General features: G+C 37.1%; 4 protein-coding genes and 1 long non-coding RNA gene across 5 annotated transcripts; 2 read left to right on the forward strand and 3 right to left on the reverse strand.

Annotated features, from left to right (window-relative positions):
• Nucleotides 1-1981: 1981 nt before the first annotated feature.
• On the reverse strand, nt 1982-3446 carry LOC125610229. Its single transcript, XR_007340254.1, has 3 exons — nt 3219-3446; nt 2796-3144; nt 1982-2707 (listed from the first exon to the last, which is right to left on the reverse strand). It is a non-coding gene; the product is annotated as an uncharacterized LOC125610229 (long non-coding RNA).
• A 713-nt stretch (nt 3447-4159) lies between these two features.
• LOC106346857 (NDR1/HIN1-like protein 13) lies at nt 4160-5289 on the forward strand. Its single transcript, XM_013786308.3, has one exon. It carries the CDS (start codon nt 4339-4341, stop codon nt 5110-5112), a length of 774 nt encoding a protein of 257 aa, XP_013641762.2. The 5' UTR covers nt 4160-4338; the 3' UTR covers nt 5113-5289.
• A 206-nt stretch (nt 5290-5495) lies between these two features.
• On the forward strand, nt 5496-9869 carry LOC106346854 (putative pentatricopeptide repeat-containing protein At1g17630). The gene has a single exon (XM_013786303.3). It carries the CDS (start codon nt 7186-7188, stop codon nt 9451-9453), a length of 2268 nt encoding a protein of 755 aa, XP_013641757.2. The 5' UTR covers nt 5496-7185; the 3' UTR covers nt 9454-9869.
• On the reverse strand, nt 9845-11834 carry LOC106346855 (heterogeneous nuclear ribonucleoprotein 1-like). Its single transcript, XM_048782410.1, has 6 exons — nt 11430-11834; nt 11308-11348; nt 10988-11154; nt 10811-10919; nt 10570-10739; nt 9845-10487 (listed from the first exon to the last, which is right to left on the reverse strand). The coding sequence occupies exons 1-6, from the start codon at nt 11630-11632 to the stop codon at nt 10062-10064; spliced, it is 1116 nt and encodes a 371-aa protein (XP_048638367.1). The 5' UTR covers nt 11633-11834; the 3' UTR covers nt 9845-10061.
• A 128-nt stretch (nt 11835-11962) lies between these two features.
• LOC106346856 (glyoxylate/succinic semialdehyde reductase 2, chloroplastic) lies at nt 11963-14382 on the reverse strand. The gene is made up of 12 exons (XM_013786307.3): nt 14138-14382; nt 13874-13955; nt 13679-13744; nt 13516-13591; nt 13378-13433; nt 13202-13286; nt 13046-13106; nt 12820-12872; nt 12664-12734; nt 12517-12589; nt 12333-12437; nt 11963-12248 (listed from the first exon to the last, which is right to left on the reverse strand). Exons 1-12 carry the CDS (start codon nt 14274-14276, stop codon nt 12084-12086), a joined length of 1032 nt encoding a protein of 343 aa, XP_013641761.2. The 5' UTR covers nt 14277-14382; the 3' UTR covers nt 11963-12083.
• Between the last annotated feature and the right edge of the window lie 77 nt (nt 14383-14459).

Genomic DNA, 14459 nt, shown 5'->3' on the forward strand with positions numbered 1-14459 from the left:
ATGTTGCTCCATGCTAAACGTATGTGATAGTGCGTGCGGATAATATGCAATATTTTTTTTTTTTTGAAACTAGAAAGGATTCTTTTTCTCATCACGTATTTACATATACTAGATCTTTTTTTCCGCGCTACGCGCGGATTTTGTCTTTTGAATTTTAAGTAAATTTTATACTCCCTCTGTTTTTAATTATAAGTAGTTTTACTTAAAAGCACAAATATTTAGAAAGTTGTTATCTAAAAAAATATATCATTTAATCAATTAATTCAACCAATTATAAAAAGCTTAATATTATTTTATTGGTCACACAATATCCAATAAATGAAAAAGGTGCATTGAAATATGTAAACTACTTATATTGTGAAACAAACTCTTTTTGCTAAAACTACCTACATTTAAAAACAGAGGGAGTATATTTTAGAATGTTTATTTTTCTAAACTTATAAAAATATTTTTCTTAAGTATGTGCAACGAAAAAGAGTTGAAATACTATAATTTGCATTGTCTTCCGAGCAACTTTAAATTTTAGAAAATAGTATTCTAAAAATCGGATCTAAATAAAACGAATTTTCTAAAATAACTTTCAAAAGATCTATTTAGGCATTCAGAAATATAGTTTCTTAAAAAGTGCCAAACTACCGCATACAGATATATGATTATTAAAATATTTTTATTAACGTTTGTTGTACCTGATATCTGAAATATACCCAGCTGAATTTTAATTTTGTATAGATAATTAACTAAAATGTTGGTTTTAAGAAATGTTCTTATGGTTCAATTTTTGGTACATTGCTTGCTTATTTGATCTATAAAAAAGATATAAACCTACTTTAAATATATATATATACAGTAAAAATTCTATAAATTTATAATATTGGTATTTTGGTATTTTATTAATTTATAGAGTTATTAATTTACAAAAAAATTTCCGTATTAGATTTTTGAGAAATTTCATAGGATAGACATTTTTAAGTTTTTTGTTACAAAAATGGCTCTCAGTGAAAAAAATGACCAAAATAAGTTTTATTAAAGGGTAAAAACTTATTTTTACCTTAAGGTTAACTAATCTAGATTTGGAGTTTAGAAGTAATGGGTGGTGAGATTTTGGGATACGGTTTCAAATTTTAAAAAATAAAAATAAATATTAAAATTTCAAAATAAAAAGGGGCTATTTTGGTCTTTTTTCTTGAAGTCTATTATTGTGTCAAAAACTTAAAAGAGTTATTTGAGAGAATTTCCCTAGATTTTTCTATTTAAGGATATATTTTTTATAAAATTAAAAATATATGATTTTAGTGTATATACACATTAATTAACTTTTTTGAAATTTGACACTCATATTAGTTTTATTATATTATTGGTGTATATAAAATATGTCTCATAGAATGCGGTTTTAGATATAATTTTATTAAACCTCGTCCAAATATATTAAGTGTTAAGAAATATAAAGATACTTTAATTATGAATGTAAAACAAACAATATAATGGTTGGTTTATACTTATATATAAAATATATGTACAACAGTTTCTTGTTTATAGGGAATTATGATATATTTTTATTAATTCTGGTGGAAAACAAACCTATGTACTTTTAAATTTTTAAACAGTTGAAAGAGAAGAACAACGGTTCTTTTCATTATGATTTTGATGCTTTTCTTTTTAGTTGTAGGTGAAATGTTTCGCCTCAGCTCTTGTATGTAAGTTCACGATTATGTTTTTTTGTGTTGTCAAAGTAAAATGTAAAACCGTGTAGTTGATGATGAAGCCAGTAACAGCTTCTCTGTAAATTTGAATCAGTTTATTATAATGCATTACTTTTAAAAATATGTGTTTATTTTTCTTTAATATATCTTAAGATAATGCTTGTGATGTCACAACTTTATTTTCCGAATACATATTCTTTGGACTGCGATATTTAATTGTCCCATTGAGATTACTTAACCACTTGATCTACAATATACTTTTAAATAAAACGGGATGGTGGTTTGAAATAATTTTCTGTTTTTAATTGAGTAATCAGATTGCTTTGATTTCATAAGACAATTACTACCTTCTCACAATAAACACCATAGAGCCCCCAAACTACAATGAAATAAGACGTAAAACACTTTCAAAACTTTAAATTTTCTATCTTTATATATAGAAGATATGTTATATCCCAAGATTTGCACTCAGAAGCTTGGGCTGGGAAAATCAGAGAAGTGGTTGGGGTAAAAGAGTCTCAGTGAGGCATTTCCGCACATCTGGTCGTTTCTTTTGAGCTTTGAAATTACTTATGCGGTAAGAGATATGATAACATTTTTTTTGTTGCCGCACATCTAATCGTTTCTTCGCTAGAGATTGTAAACGCCTCTTTGAGCTGCTTGGCTGTTTTTCCAGCTCAACTTCTTGGAGCTTGGCCTTTCTTGTAAGACTGGTAAGAAAAAGCCAGCACCTGCAATAAGATTTTAGTGAAATACATTATCAAGCTTATTCCTCTGCATGATCTCTGCAGTGGATGATTTTTTTTAGGATGGAATTCCAAAACAGACAGAATCAGAATCCTTTGCTCTGTTGTTCAAGTTGATCAAAGCAGAGACTGATCTTAACAGCGATTAATATAAGCTGGCTGGTCCATTCTTCTCATTGCTTCAAAGTAATAACCATCCACACAAAGTATGCTTTTGTGCTCATCGTCCCCTAAATTCACCTTCCCATGGTTTACATACAACTGCATCATCACTATCATAATTAATGAAAATTATATCGTGTGAAGAGCTAGTAATGAAAAAAAAACAAAACGTTATATGATTCTTTACCGTATTCTTTTCCAATAACATGTGTTTTTTTCCGTTCATGATCAAGAATCTGAAGGGTTTGCCATTGATGTTTCTAAAGAAATCAAAGTTGAGTGGCCATCTATAGCAAGTGAAACCCAGAACTCAAAAAGGAAACACACACATAAAATTCAGAATCTATAAAGATAAAGAACATAAAAAGATGATGATGGTTTTACTTTTACCTGTCAGACCATTGCTTTAAGTCCTCTTCTGATGGTTTGAGATGAAGATCAGCTAATGATGATTTTATGAACTCGTGTAGGTAGATTGTCACCGATTACCCATATTTTTTCCCTTGCAAACCTATGTTGATCCAGTGATCCACAATCTACAAAAAAGACATACGCACAAACAACTCAATTACAATGGTCATGCGAAAAGATACAATATAAGAAAACTTACATAAAATTACATGAGGATAACAAATCTGAATCCCTCCACGCATTGATTTTGGGGGGTTGAAACCAATAAGATCATAATCCAGAAATCTAATAGCGAGAGAAAGTGAGGATCTAATTTGGCCATCGTTCAATCTTATATATAAATCAATCATTAATAAATCGGAAAACCTAAAAGTGTCATAAAGCTTGGTAAATTAACCAATGGAAGTAAATGTGGGAGAAACAGCTACGGAGGATTTACAGGGAAGAAGTTGAAAAGATGAATATTGATGAGAAAATTTGATTTGAAGAAGAAAACGAAAAGAGATAGCAAAATAAAAAAGGATTTTTTTTTTGTTATTTGTGATGACATGTCAATTTGATAGGTTGTGAATTTTTTGCTGAGGTGGATAGGCTGAGAGGTCTAGTTAAAGAACTTTTAGTATAGTATAGATGTACGTATATCCGAAAACCCCATATAAAAACTTCTTTTCACATTTTTGCTTAAATATATGAAATTGCTTGCTTTAAATAAGATCTAAATGAGAAAGGGACTAAGCATCAGTTCTTTTTTTAAATTTGGAAAGGAACTTTCATATATCTTTGCTTCAATACAAAGGCAATTATGTTTGGTGTACGATTTCACGTTTCAACTCAAAATTTTGTTTCTACATTTAAAAAAAATAAACTCTTCTATTTTTCGTCATTTTGAAGATGTAAATATGTGATATACTCTACTAATTTAGCAATATATTGCTGTAAATAGACATAACACGATTAAAACGGACCACAAAATATGTACGTATTAAATAATGTCACCAAAAAATGCTTAGCAAATAACAACTGGAACCCTCGTGACTTTTTAGCACCGTTTACTTACTCCCGAAAAGCGTGACACGAACGCGCTCATGCGACGCGCGTAAGCACCATCTTCCCGCGTTGAGCTGTCACTCTCTTTGTCGGTCTCCGTCGCTTTTTTTCCATCGCTTCCTCTCTCATTCTTCACCACTTTCATTATTAAACTAATCAGCCATTAGAAGAAAAAAGCTTCACTGTAACTCTCCCACAACCATTTAAAACGCCATTACCTTTCAACCACTCTTTTCATCTCTCTCTCTCTCTCTTCTCTTTGAATCTTCGACATGACAGACGACAGAGTTTACCCGGCGTCGAAGCCTCCCGGCGCAGCCACCGCCAACCCCACTTTCCCGGCGAATAAAGCTCAGCTCTACAGCGCTAACCGCCCGGCTTACCGTCAACCAGCCTCCCGCCGCCGCACGCATAGCCGCGGATGCTGCTGCCGCTGCTGCTGCTGGACGATATTCGTGATCCTCCTCCTGATCGCCGCCGCCGCCGCCGCGTCCGCCGTCGTGTACCTAATCTACCGTCCTCAACGCCCGAGCTTCACCGTGTCTTCCCTCAAAGTCTCCTCTCTCAACTTCACCTCCGCCAACCACCTCGCCACCGCCATCTCCCTCTCCGTCATCGCCAAGAACCCCAACAAGAACGTCGGGTTCAACTACGACGTCACCGACATCACGGTCTACAAAACCTCTCCCGGAGACGATGACGTCGTCATCGGTAAAGGCTCGATCCCGTCGTTTGTCCACGGGAAGAAGAACACGACTCTGCTGAAATCGACGATCGGGAGTCCTCCCGGAGATCTTGATGAGCTGTCGGCGGGGAAGCTCAAGGGGGAGCTGAAGGCGAAGAAAGCGGTGGCGGTTAAGATTGTTCTTGATACGAAGGTGAAGGTGAAGATGGGATCTGTGAAAAGCCCTAAGTCGGGGATTAGGGTTACTTGCGAAGGGATTAAAGCGGCGGCTCCGTCGGGGAAGAAGGCGACGACGGCTGCTACCTCGGGCGCGAAGTGTAAGGTTGATCTTAGGATCAAGATCTGGAAATTTACTTTTTAACCGTTGGGGTAAAAAAGGAAATGTAATTCACGTTCGTAGTTTTTTTTCTCATCTTTCCATTGTTTCAATTTTCGTTTTCTTCTTAATTTGATTTCATATACAGTTCTTCGATTCCCGTAAGACTTTATTTTTTGGTTTATGTAAATGAGATATATAATATATTTGTGTTCGGTCTGAGCTTCACTGTTTTCTATTATTTTGTGAAAAATGTTTGATTTGTTAAACAAAAGAAGTTTAATCAGTTGATTATAGTTATTGTTACTGTTCGAATTTGATTAAGAGAGGGTCATCTAGGGCACAAAGAACAAAAGAAAAGCGAGAAGAAAACGCAGCATGCTTATTTAATTAATTAATATGGGGGTAATAATGCAAGTGATGTGACGACTACTATAACTTCTGCAAGTGCTATGGACAGTTAATCTCTTAAGTAGACAATTAAGCCGAGCTACTCTTAGTTGTAACAATTAATTGAGCCTGCCATGTGGTCCATGTGTGTATGAGAATATACTCATAAACATACCCATATTAAGAACCTATCAACTATTGCTTCACAACGAATGTATATAATTGGTGTCTATTATTAATCTCCAGGTCTGTTGGGTGGTGTATGTTTATTAATAAAATGTGGGCACAAAGTAAGTGATAAGGTCTAGAAGGTGTCGGTGAATATGTTCGATTCAACTTTAACAAGCACAAGCAAAGCTACGATGAATCATGATTGAAAAGCAGGTCTTATGTAATTATCAACAACAAAAAAGAGATTAGGTGTTATGGTGTAAAACGACGACTAACATGTGATGGAATTTGTTCGTTTTCCACAAAATAATATATAAAAAATAAAGCAGTTGCAAAATCTTCTTATATCAACTCAGGAAACCAATTTTTTTATTTTGAGTTGGTTAGTTTAATCAGTTATGAACTTATGAATATAATATCAGAGTGCGAAGGGAATAGGTGCACATAAAAGTGCTAGAAGAATTTTACCTTATGGACCAATCACAATGTTTTAGTAAATATTTTGGGTTTAAAGAAACTACAAACCAGTCTAAAATTTTTATTCACAAGAACTAATTTATTTTGGTGAATATCTCCACACAAAAAGAAGAGACTATTTTAGTTGTAAAACTATAAAATCCATGATGGCAGCAACAAAAAATATTTATTCTTTCAGTTTTCTACACAACTATATTTTCTTATTCTTCCATACAGGTATTAATGTATTATATTGAGTTAAATGTGCTATTGATCAATAAATATCAAATTTCATCGAAAAATTATATATATTTCTTTGACGGCAAATTATATATCTAAGGACATCTCCATCTCCACTCCATAATTTACTCTAAAAATGAAGTCGGAAATGTAGTATGAACAAAAAATAAAAAAAAAATCAATTTATGGAGTAATCACTTTTTTATTCTTCACTATTCTATTTTTCACTCTATTTTGCAGTAAATTATAGAGTGGGGACGAAGATGCTCTAAACGAGAACTTTCATATAAGTGGTAGATAGTAAAACCAAATATATTATACTAGAAAAGCTTATTTCTACAATTATAATGTCAATAAGTGTGTAGAATCAAAATGATAATGTCACAGAACTGGAGAAAAAACATGTGACCACCACATGCTATTAGATGTCCAAGTTTGACTTTTATTAGTCACTCACAAACGCCTTGGCTAATAATAAAACTCCTCGTGCTATTTAATTGTGTTTTGGTTAAGACTTATGCTTAGTTCACCTTTACCTTAAGGTAAGGATGTAATAAGATAAGACCCGTTGTTTCAAAATAATGTATTTTTAAAATTTTCACACATATTAATAAAACATATTAAATTTTAGTTACAAATGTATAGTTTTTGTGATTATATATTTTATATAATTTTAAACCAATAAAAATTCAAAAAATAAAAATACAACTAATTATTTTGAAGTTTACAATTAATCATTATTGGTTAATAAAAATATATTAAAATTCAGAAATATATCTTTTAATTTTTTTTTTCTTTCAAAAACATGCATCTATCAAACAACGGAGGGGTATTGTATTAGCCTAATTTAACGTGTCGAGCATGCAAGTTCTCACAACTTCAAAATTTTCCTTTTTCTTTCCTTTGGTTCCCCTCTTCGACTTGATGGTTCACCCTTCTTTCTGGCGATTTCGTCTTCAAGTAACCCCTTCGCGTCTTCGCAATCGTTGCTTCCACACCTCTCCGGGTGCATACACACCAACCTCTTATCCTCAGAGGATCGTTTTGGTTTCCCCATGCTGGTCACTTACGACTGATAACGATCACCAATCCCTCTTCCGTTACTTCAACCTCGTTCTTGAATCAAGCGTGACAGCTCAGCAATGCCAGCAAGTTCACGCCCAACTACTTCTATCCGATCTCATCTACCGTTCCGGGTCATCATTACCTGCGAAACTCGTCTCGGTTTACACCCGGTTCGGTTTCCTCCACGATGCCCGTAACGTGTTCGACACTGTTCCGCTTGTTCTGTACTCGGATTTACGTTTATGGAACTCGATTTTAAAATCCAACGTCACTCACGGACAACACGAGAACGCGCTTGAGCTCTACGATGCAATGCGTGAACGAGGTCTCACTGGGGACGGGTTTATCTTACCATTGATCCTTCGAGCTTGTCGTTACTCAAGTCGTCTTGGTTTGTGCAGGGCTTTACATAGTCATGTGATTAAGATCGGTTTGCTAGAGAATCTCTATGTAGCGAACGAGTTGCTCACCCTGTATCCAAAGGCGGGAAGGATGAGTGATGCATACAAGCTGTTCGTCGAAATGCCTGTGAGAAACCGTATATCGTGGAACGTCATGATCTCAGGTTATTCTCAAGAGCATGACTGTGAAAATGCTGTTAGGGTTTTTGAATGGATGCAACGCGAAGAGTTTGTACCGGACGAAGTGACTTGGACTTCGGTTTTGTCTTGTCATTCTCAATGCGGGAAGTTTGAAGATGTGATCAAGTATTTTGATGTTATGAGGATGAGTGTGAATGTAGTTAGCGGCGAAGCTCTTGCTGTGTTCTTCTCTGTGTGTGCTGAGTTGGGAGCGTTCGGTACTGCTGAGAAGGTTCATGGGTTTGTTGTAAAAGGCGGGTTTGAAGAGTATTTGCCATCCAAGAACGCGTTGACGTATGTGTACGGGAAGCAAGGGAGGGTTAAAGAAGCTGAGCAGTTGTTTCGGTTTATAAGGAACAAAGGTATAGAGAGCTGGAATGCTTTGATCACATCGTTCGTGGATGCTGGTAAACTCGACGAGGCGCTTTCGTTGTTTACTGAGTTGGAGGAGATGAATGGCTTTTGCAACGTCAAGGCTAATGTTGTGACTTGGACCTCCGTTATCAAGGGGTGTAACGTGCAAGGAAGAGGAGATGATTCGCTTGAGTATTTCCGGCGAATGCAGTTTTCGAAAGTTTTGTCTAATTCAGTGACGATTTGTTGTATACTATCCATCTGTGCAGAGCTTCCTGCTTTGAATCTGGGGAAAGAGATCCACGGACATGTGATTAGAACCTCGATGAGCGATAACATTCTGGTTCAGAATGCGTTGGTGAATATGTACAGCAAATGTGGATCACTCAGTGAGGGGAATCTAGTATTTGAAGCAATTAGGGACAAGGATTTGATCTCATGGAACTCGATGATCAAAGGTTATGGTATGCATGGGTTTGGTGAGAAAGCTCTAAGCATGTTCGATAGAATGATAAAATCCGGGTTGCATCCAGATGGGATTGCTATGGTAGCTGTTCTTTCGGCTTGTAGTCACGCAGGGATGGTTGAAAAGGGACGCGAAATTTTCAGTTCGATGGGAAAAAAGTTTGGAATAGAGCCACAACAAGAGCACTATGCATGTATTGTTGACCTCCTCGGTCGTGTAGGGTTTCTGAAAGAAGCTAGCGAGATTGTGAAGAGCATGCCGATGGAGCCTAACGTCTGTGTGCTGGGAGCTCTATTAAATTCTTGCCGCATGCATAAAAATATGGACATCGCAGAGGATGTAGCATCACAGCTTTTCGATCTTGAGCCTGAGAAGACAGGAAGCTATATGTTGCTATCTAACACTTACTCTGCTAGCGGAAGATGGGAAGATTCTGCAAAGGTTAGGGCCTTGGCGAAGAAAAAGGATCTTAAGAAACTTTCTGGAAGCAGTTGGATTGAGTTAAAGAAGAAAGTGTACAAATTCTCGTCAGGATCATCAGAACAGAGCGAGTTTTCGAGCGTCTACCCGGTTCTTGAGGATTTGGTCAGTCACATGTGGAAGAAAGGTCCTACACACGATGGACATCATTACGAGGATGATCATGACTTATGGACAGCGTAATAGATGAGTATATCCCGCACAGACTGAGATGTAGGCAATGCTACAGACCTTTATCAAACTAGTCTCAAAAAGTGAAGAATGTTGTAGGTTCTGATAACCCACGGCGTTATCTTTGATGTGCTAAATGATGATCGTAGGCAAAGGTAAAGAACGCTATTGCCTGTCCTTTACTACCGAGAAATGCCGAGCTGCTGCAGAACAAAGTTGAGTTCAGCCTTGGAACGTTCAATCTAGCACTGAAGATCGCACACAATCCTAGAATACCCACCAATTGGTTCATGGTCACACAGATCAGCGTCGAAGTCAAAGATAATGGTGTGCATAACGATATCTTGCTGAGATTGTGCTATAACAGTTTTAAGTTTAATCATACTCTTACATTACTTTCAAATTTATGAAATAATCTTCAATACCAACTATAATGTTCAACACCTTTTGTCATAAAACATACTTAGCATCAAGCAGGTCCCCCCTCACAGCAGTTGAATGTGAAGAATTGGTTACGTATACCAATCTATCTCTTAAGTCTTAACTGTTCCTTAAAAACTAAAACGAACACAAAACAAAAAGAAGTCTTTTTACAAAGTCTATGCAACAGCCTGAAGTTCTTACTTCTGATAAGGATGGTATCGACCCGGCCCTAAACCATTGGTCCCATTTCCTTTGCCACTGCTCGAGCCACTGTTGCCGTCTCCGTGAGCTCTTCCACCTCCATAAGCAGCTGCCGCAGCAACACCATAGCCACCACCCATATGGCTATAACCGCCAGCTCCATAGCCAGGGTTAAACATTTGGCCTCCATAGCCATAACCATAGCCATAACCATACCCACCACCGTAACCATAAAATCCAGCGGCATTAACCATGGAGTTCCCAGCGTAGCCTCCATAACCGCCATAACCACCATACATATTGTAATCTTCATTTGCATTCCCACCATAACAATCTTCCTGATCATACTTGCCACTAGCGCCATAGGAGCGAAAACTGTTATCTCTCCCGGCTCTCTTTGGTTCAGCCCTTTTTATATCGACCTATTGAGTCATTATCAATGCTTGAGATCAGTATACTACGGTTCTTTAGCTTAAATTTTGAAAAGGTAAAAGAGAGGGTTACCTGTTTGTCACCAAGCTCATGGACTTTACCATCAGAGAAAAGTCTGTCCACAGAATCTTCAGCCAGAAAGGTTACAAAACCGAACCCTCTTGACCTTCCAGTGTGGTGGTCGTACACGATCTGATGCTCAATTATGTCACCATATACACAGAAATACTTCTTCAGTTCATCTACAAAATATGAAAAAACCACATTATCAGCAAAACAGCAACAACCACACACTGAACAGAGAAACTTGTACCTTCTTCCAAAAATGGTGGAAGACCACCAACAAAGATTTTCCTAGTTTTTGATACCGGTTTGATATCGGTATCCCTGTCCCCTCTAGGAACTGTCCTTTTCAGGTCAACCTAACATATAAGTAGGGATTAATTAACTAAAGCATCTAACAAGTTAAGAAATGAGAAACTTGAACTACCTTGCGGTCATCTATTACATGCTCTTCTTCCTCCAAAACTTTCTCTGCAACAGCTGAATCAGCAAAAGTCACAAACCCAAACCCCCTTGGCTTCCCAGTCATTCTATCTCTCATGATCACAGAGTCCACAACTTCTCCAAACTTCTCAAAGTACTTCCCAAAATTTTCTGAATATCAAAAGTGGCAGCAAATGGAATCAAAACGCAAAGAAAAATAAACCAACAGAACAAGAGAGACCTTTGAGTCTTCCAACGTGTTACTGTTAAGCTCCAACTAACTCAATTCAGACAAAGAAAAAGACACAACAAAAACATGTTTACCTTCAGTTGTTTCCCAAGAAACTCCTCCCACGAATAGTTTCCTAACACAACAACACTTTCCATCAAAATCCTAAGACAAGAACAAAACAAAAAAAAAGTATAAACTCTTTTATAACACGAACCCAGGAGAACACATGGACGAAGAAGAGTGGCGATGGTCACTAGATTGCTTCATCTGCATCCCACCAGTATCCACAGCTGATGCACCACCGTTACTCCGGTCATCAACAGTCTCCACTACATAATCAGACGGTGGTAGCTGTTCCTCTTGTAGCTGACGATGGTAAGAGTCATCACCATAACCACGACCTGAGTTATAATCCATCGATCACTGCAGATGTGAATCAAACACACACACAAAAACCTTAACTTTCTCCTTCTCCCGATGAAACCCAAACAATAACAAGTAAATATTTTTTTTCTACGATTCAGATTCTTAGAATCTAGAGTTCCGATGGCATCAAAAACGTTCAAAGTTTTGAACTTGGAGAACGACAAGCCCAGACGAGGAGTTTTTCTTTTGAACAAAGTTATTTTTTTTTTTGATTCGGCGTTATCAACTTAATCATCGGAATATACGAAAACGACACCGTTTTTAATGTGGTCAACGTTGGTCAAACAATTCTTTATAGCTTTTTTAGTCAACACATCAGGAGATCAAAGGTTGAATTGTGTTTGATGCTTTTAATGTAAAGTTGACATCTTTACATACAACAAAGAAAAACTCTTTTAGTTCAGGTAGAACTGAAAATGAAAGAACAAATCTTTTAAGCAGCTTAGCTTTGTTGAGATCTTGCAGCTTTCAGTGCTTCAATAACCGCAGAGAAGTCTTCATCGCTCAAACCGTATGACTTGGCAACTTTGTAAAGCTCGTTTGCTGCAGCTGCGATGGGCGTTGACTGAGATACAGACTCAGCTAGTCCCAGTGCAAGTCTCATATCCTATATCACACGCATAAACAAATCATTGAGAGTCAAGTCTTAGTGAGAGTTCTCAACAAGAGGAGATAACACTGTTTAACAAACCTTCTGCTGGTGCTTCAATGGGAAAGCTGTAGGGTACACTGACTTGATCATGGAAGGACCCTTAAGTGAGTACATTGGCGCATTGATAGCTCCTTGTGAAACAACCTGCAGAGGTTTTTCCTCATGTCAATAGCAAAATTAGAGAGGGAAATTTGCTGTTGAAAGGATGGTGTTTTTGACTTACCTCGACTAGTACATTTGGATCAAGTCCTACTTTCTGGCTGAGAAGTATTCCCTCGGCGAATGATGCCATCATACTGCAAGATTGAATGAGACTGAGAGTCTGATAATTTGCCAAGAAATGAAATCCATGGATGGTGAAATCATATACCTTCCCATGATCATGTTGACGACAAGTTTCATTGCTGCTCCATTACCAACATCACCCAAATAGAATCTTGACTGGGATCATATAATATGCAAACTAGTAGTTTATTTACAGAAGAGAGAATAACTGGAAGCAAAGCACAAGCAAGAAAGAGAGTACCTTTCCCATGATGTCTAAGAAAGGAGCAGCTTTTTCGTATAGTAGCTTGTCACCTGAAATTGTTAAGCGCCAGGTAGTCTTAAATATCATTTCATATGTTACAAGACATAGACAAGACTAACATGGACAACCAGAACGCAAACGAAACATACTCTGGTAAAATTGTATAAAATGATGATAACCATAGATAAATACAAGCTCAGTGAGGAATAGGCTGGTAGCTAACCTGCAGTGAGGAATATCAGCTGACCATCTTCTGCAGGCTTTTTGGAACCAGAAACTGGTGCCTGTGAATAATTATTAACAGTGAATGAAGCCACCACATTTGCTAAATATTTTTTTTGAATGATTCCAAACAGAGATTTTTAAAAAGAGTCTTTACCTCTAAAAACAATGCTCCAGTATCCTTTATTTGCTTGCTGATTAAGATGGATGAGGCAGCATCAACGGTTGAGACATCAACATACCTGCATCAGCAAGGCAAGTCCCATTTTTTTATTATATCAAGTGTAGTAGAGATGGTAAATCTAACGAAGGAGTAGTAGAGGTGGTAGGTACCCTTTTCCTGAGCTAATTCCAGATACGGCTCCATTCTTTCCACAGGCAACATCGATCTGACAAAAAGCATAACATCGTTTCTGTCTTTTAAATGGAGTGGAACAAACAAACAAACAAACAAAAGTGAAACATACGCACTGCACTCTCAGGATCTGCTAGCATTGCAAATGTGAGATCACAAGTTGCAGTCACTTCTTCAGGAGAAGACTTGTATCTGCAAGACATGAAAAAAAAAGACTTTCTTAAGCATAGGTTTTGCTTATACATTAACTTAAAAACCTTTACTGGAGATATATCTTACTTTGCTCCTAATCCGACGAGAGGATCACATTTGCTCTTAGTTCGGTTCCACACAGTCACATCACACCTAACAACCAAAGAGACCAAAGTAGAAACTGATGTGAATTGTATTGTTTACAGATAACACTATCCTCAAAGTCTAAAAACTGTTCCTTTATTGAAGGTATGATAAGTATGCAAGGCAAAAAAGTGTTACCCAGCTTTGAGGAGGTTTTGTGCCATAGGAGAACCCATGATTCCCATACCCAGAAACCCAATGCTTACACTTCCAAGTTCATCTGTCATATATAAAACAGCCATTCTTCAGACACAAGACTAACCAGAAGGGGGAAATTCGAGATTGTTATCCAAACATCTTTCTTAGCATTGGTAACACAACTCATGGTTCTGAGAAACATCAAGACTTGTGGCAATTAAGTACCATGTGAAGGCATAAACCAGAAAAAAGAAAAGAAATTACCTTTGGTAGAGGGAGTAGGTTGCAGGGAAGAGTAAACCCTATAAGAGAGGGGAAACAAAGGTTTTGAGAGGAGAGGAGAAATGGGTTTGGGTCTGAATCGAACAGGGATGCGAGGGCAGAAGATCGAGCACAAAGCCATGGCTCTTGGAGAAGAATAAGAAGATTCAAAAGATAACGGAAGCCAAGTCAGTGGCCAGTGTGTTTGTAAAGTTATAGTCTTGGCTCACATTTCGAGGCGTATATATCTCATTATTTATCTTATTTTACTGAGGAACAAAACGACAGCAGAAACACGAAGGTCAACAAGACCAAACAAAAAAAC

The sequence above is a fragment of the Brassica napus genome, chromosome A6 (genome assembly GCF_020379485.1).
Source record: "Brassica napus cultivar Da-Ae chromosome A6, Da-Ae, whole genome shotgun sequence".
Classification (NCBI taxonomy): Eukaryota; Viridiplantae; Streptophyta; class Magnoliopsida; order Brassicales; family Brassicaceae; genus Brassica; species Brassica napus.

Excerpts from the sequence above, each read along its gene's own strand:
- LOC106346857 (XM_013786308.3), top strand. The coding sequence starts at position 4,339 with ATGACAGACGACAGAGTTTACCCGGCGTCGAAGCCTCCCGGCGCAGCC.
- LOC106346854 (XM_013786303.3), top strand. The coding sequence starts at position 7,186 with ATGCAAGTTCTCACAACTTCAAAATTTTCCTTTTTCTTTCCTTTGGTT.
- LOC106346855 (XM_048782410.1), bottom strand. The coding sequence starts at position 11,632 with ATGGATTATAACTCAGGTCGTGGTTATGGTGATGACTCTTACCATCGT. Across the intron at positions 11,155-11,307 it reads TTCTTGGGAAACAACTGAAG|AAAATTTTGGGAAGTACTTT; the intron begins GTAAACATGTTT and ends TTTGATATTCAG. Across the intron at positions 10,740-10,810 it reads TCCACCATTTTTGGAAGAAG|ATGAACTGAAGAAGTATTTC; the intron begins GTACAAGTTTCT and ends CATATTTTGTAG.
- LOC106346856 (XM_013786307.3), bottom strand. The coding sequence starts at position 14,276 with ATGGCTTTGTGCTCGATCTTCTGCCCTCGCATCCCTGTTCGATTCAGA. Across the intron at positions 13,956-14,137 it reads ACCTACTCCCTCTACCAAAG|ATGAACTTGGAAGTGTAAGC; the intron begins GTAATTTCTTTT and ends TATATATGACAG. Across the intron at positions 12,873-13,045 it reads GCTGATATTCCTCACTGCAG|GTGACAAGCTACTATACGAA; the intron begins GTTAGCTACCAG and ends TAACAATTTCAG.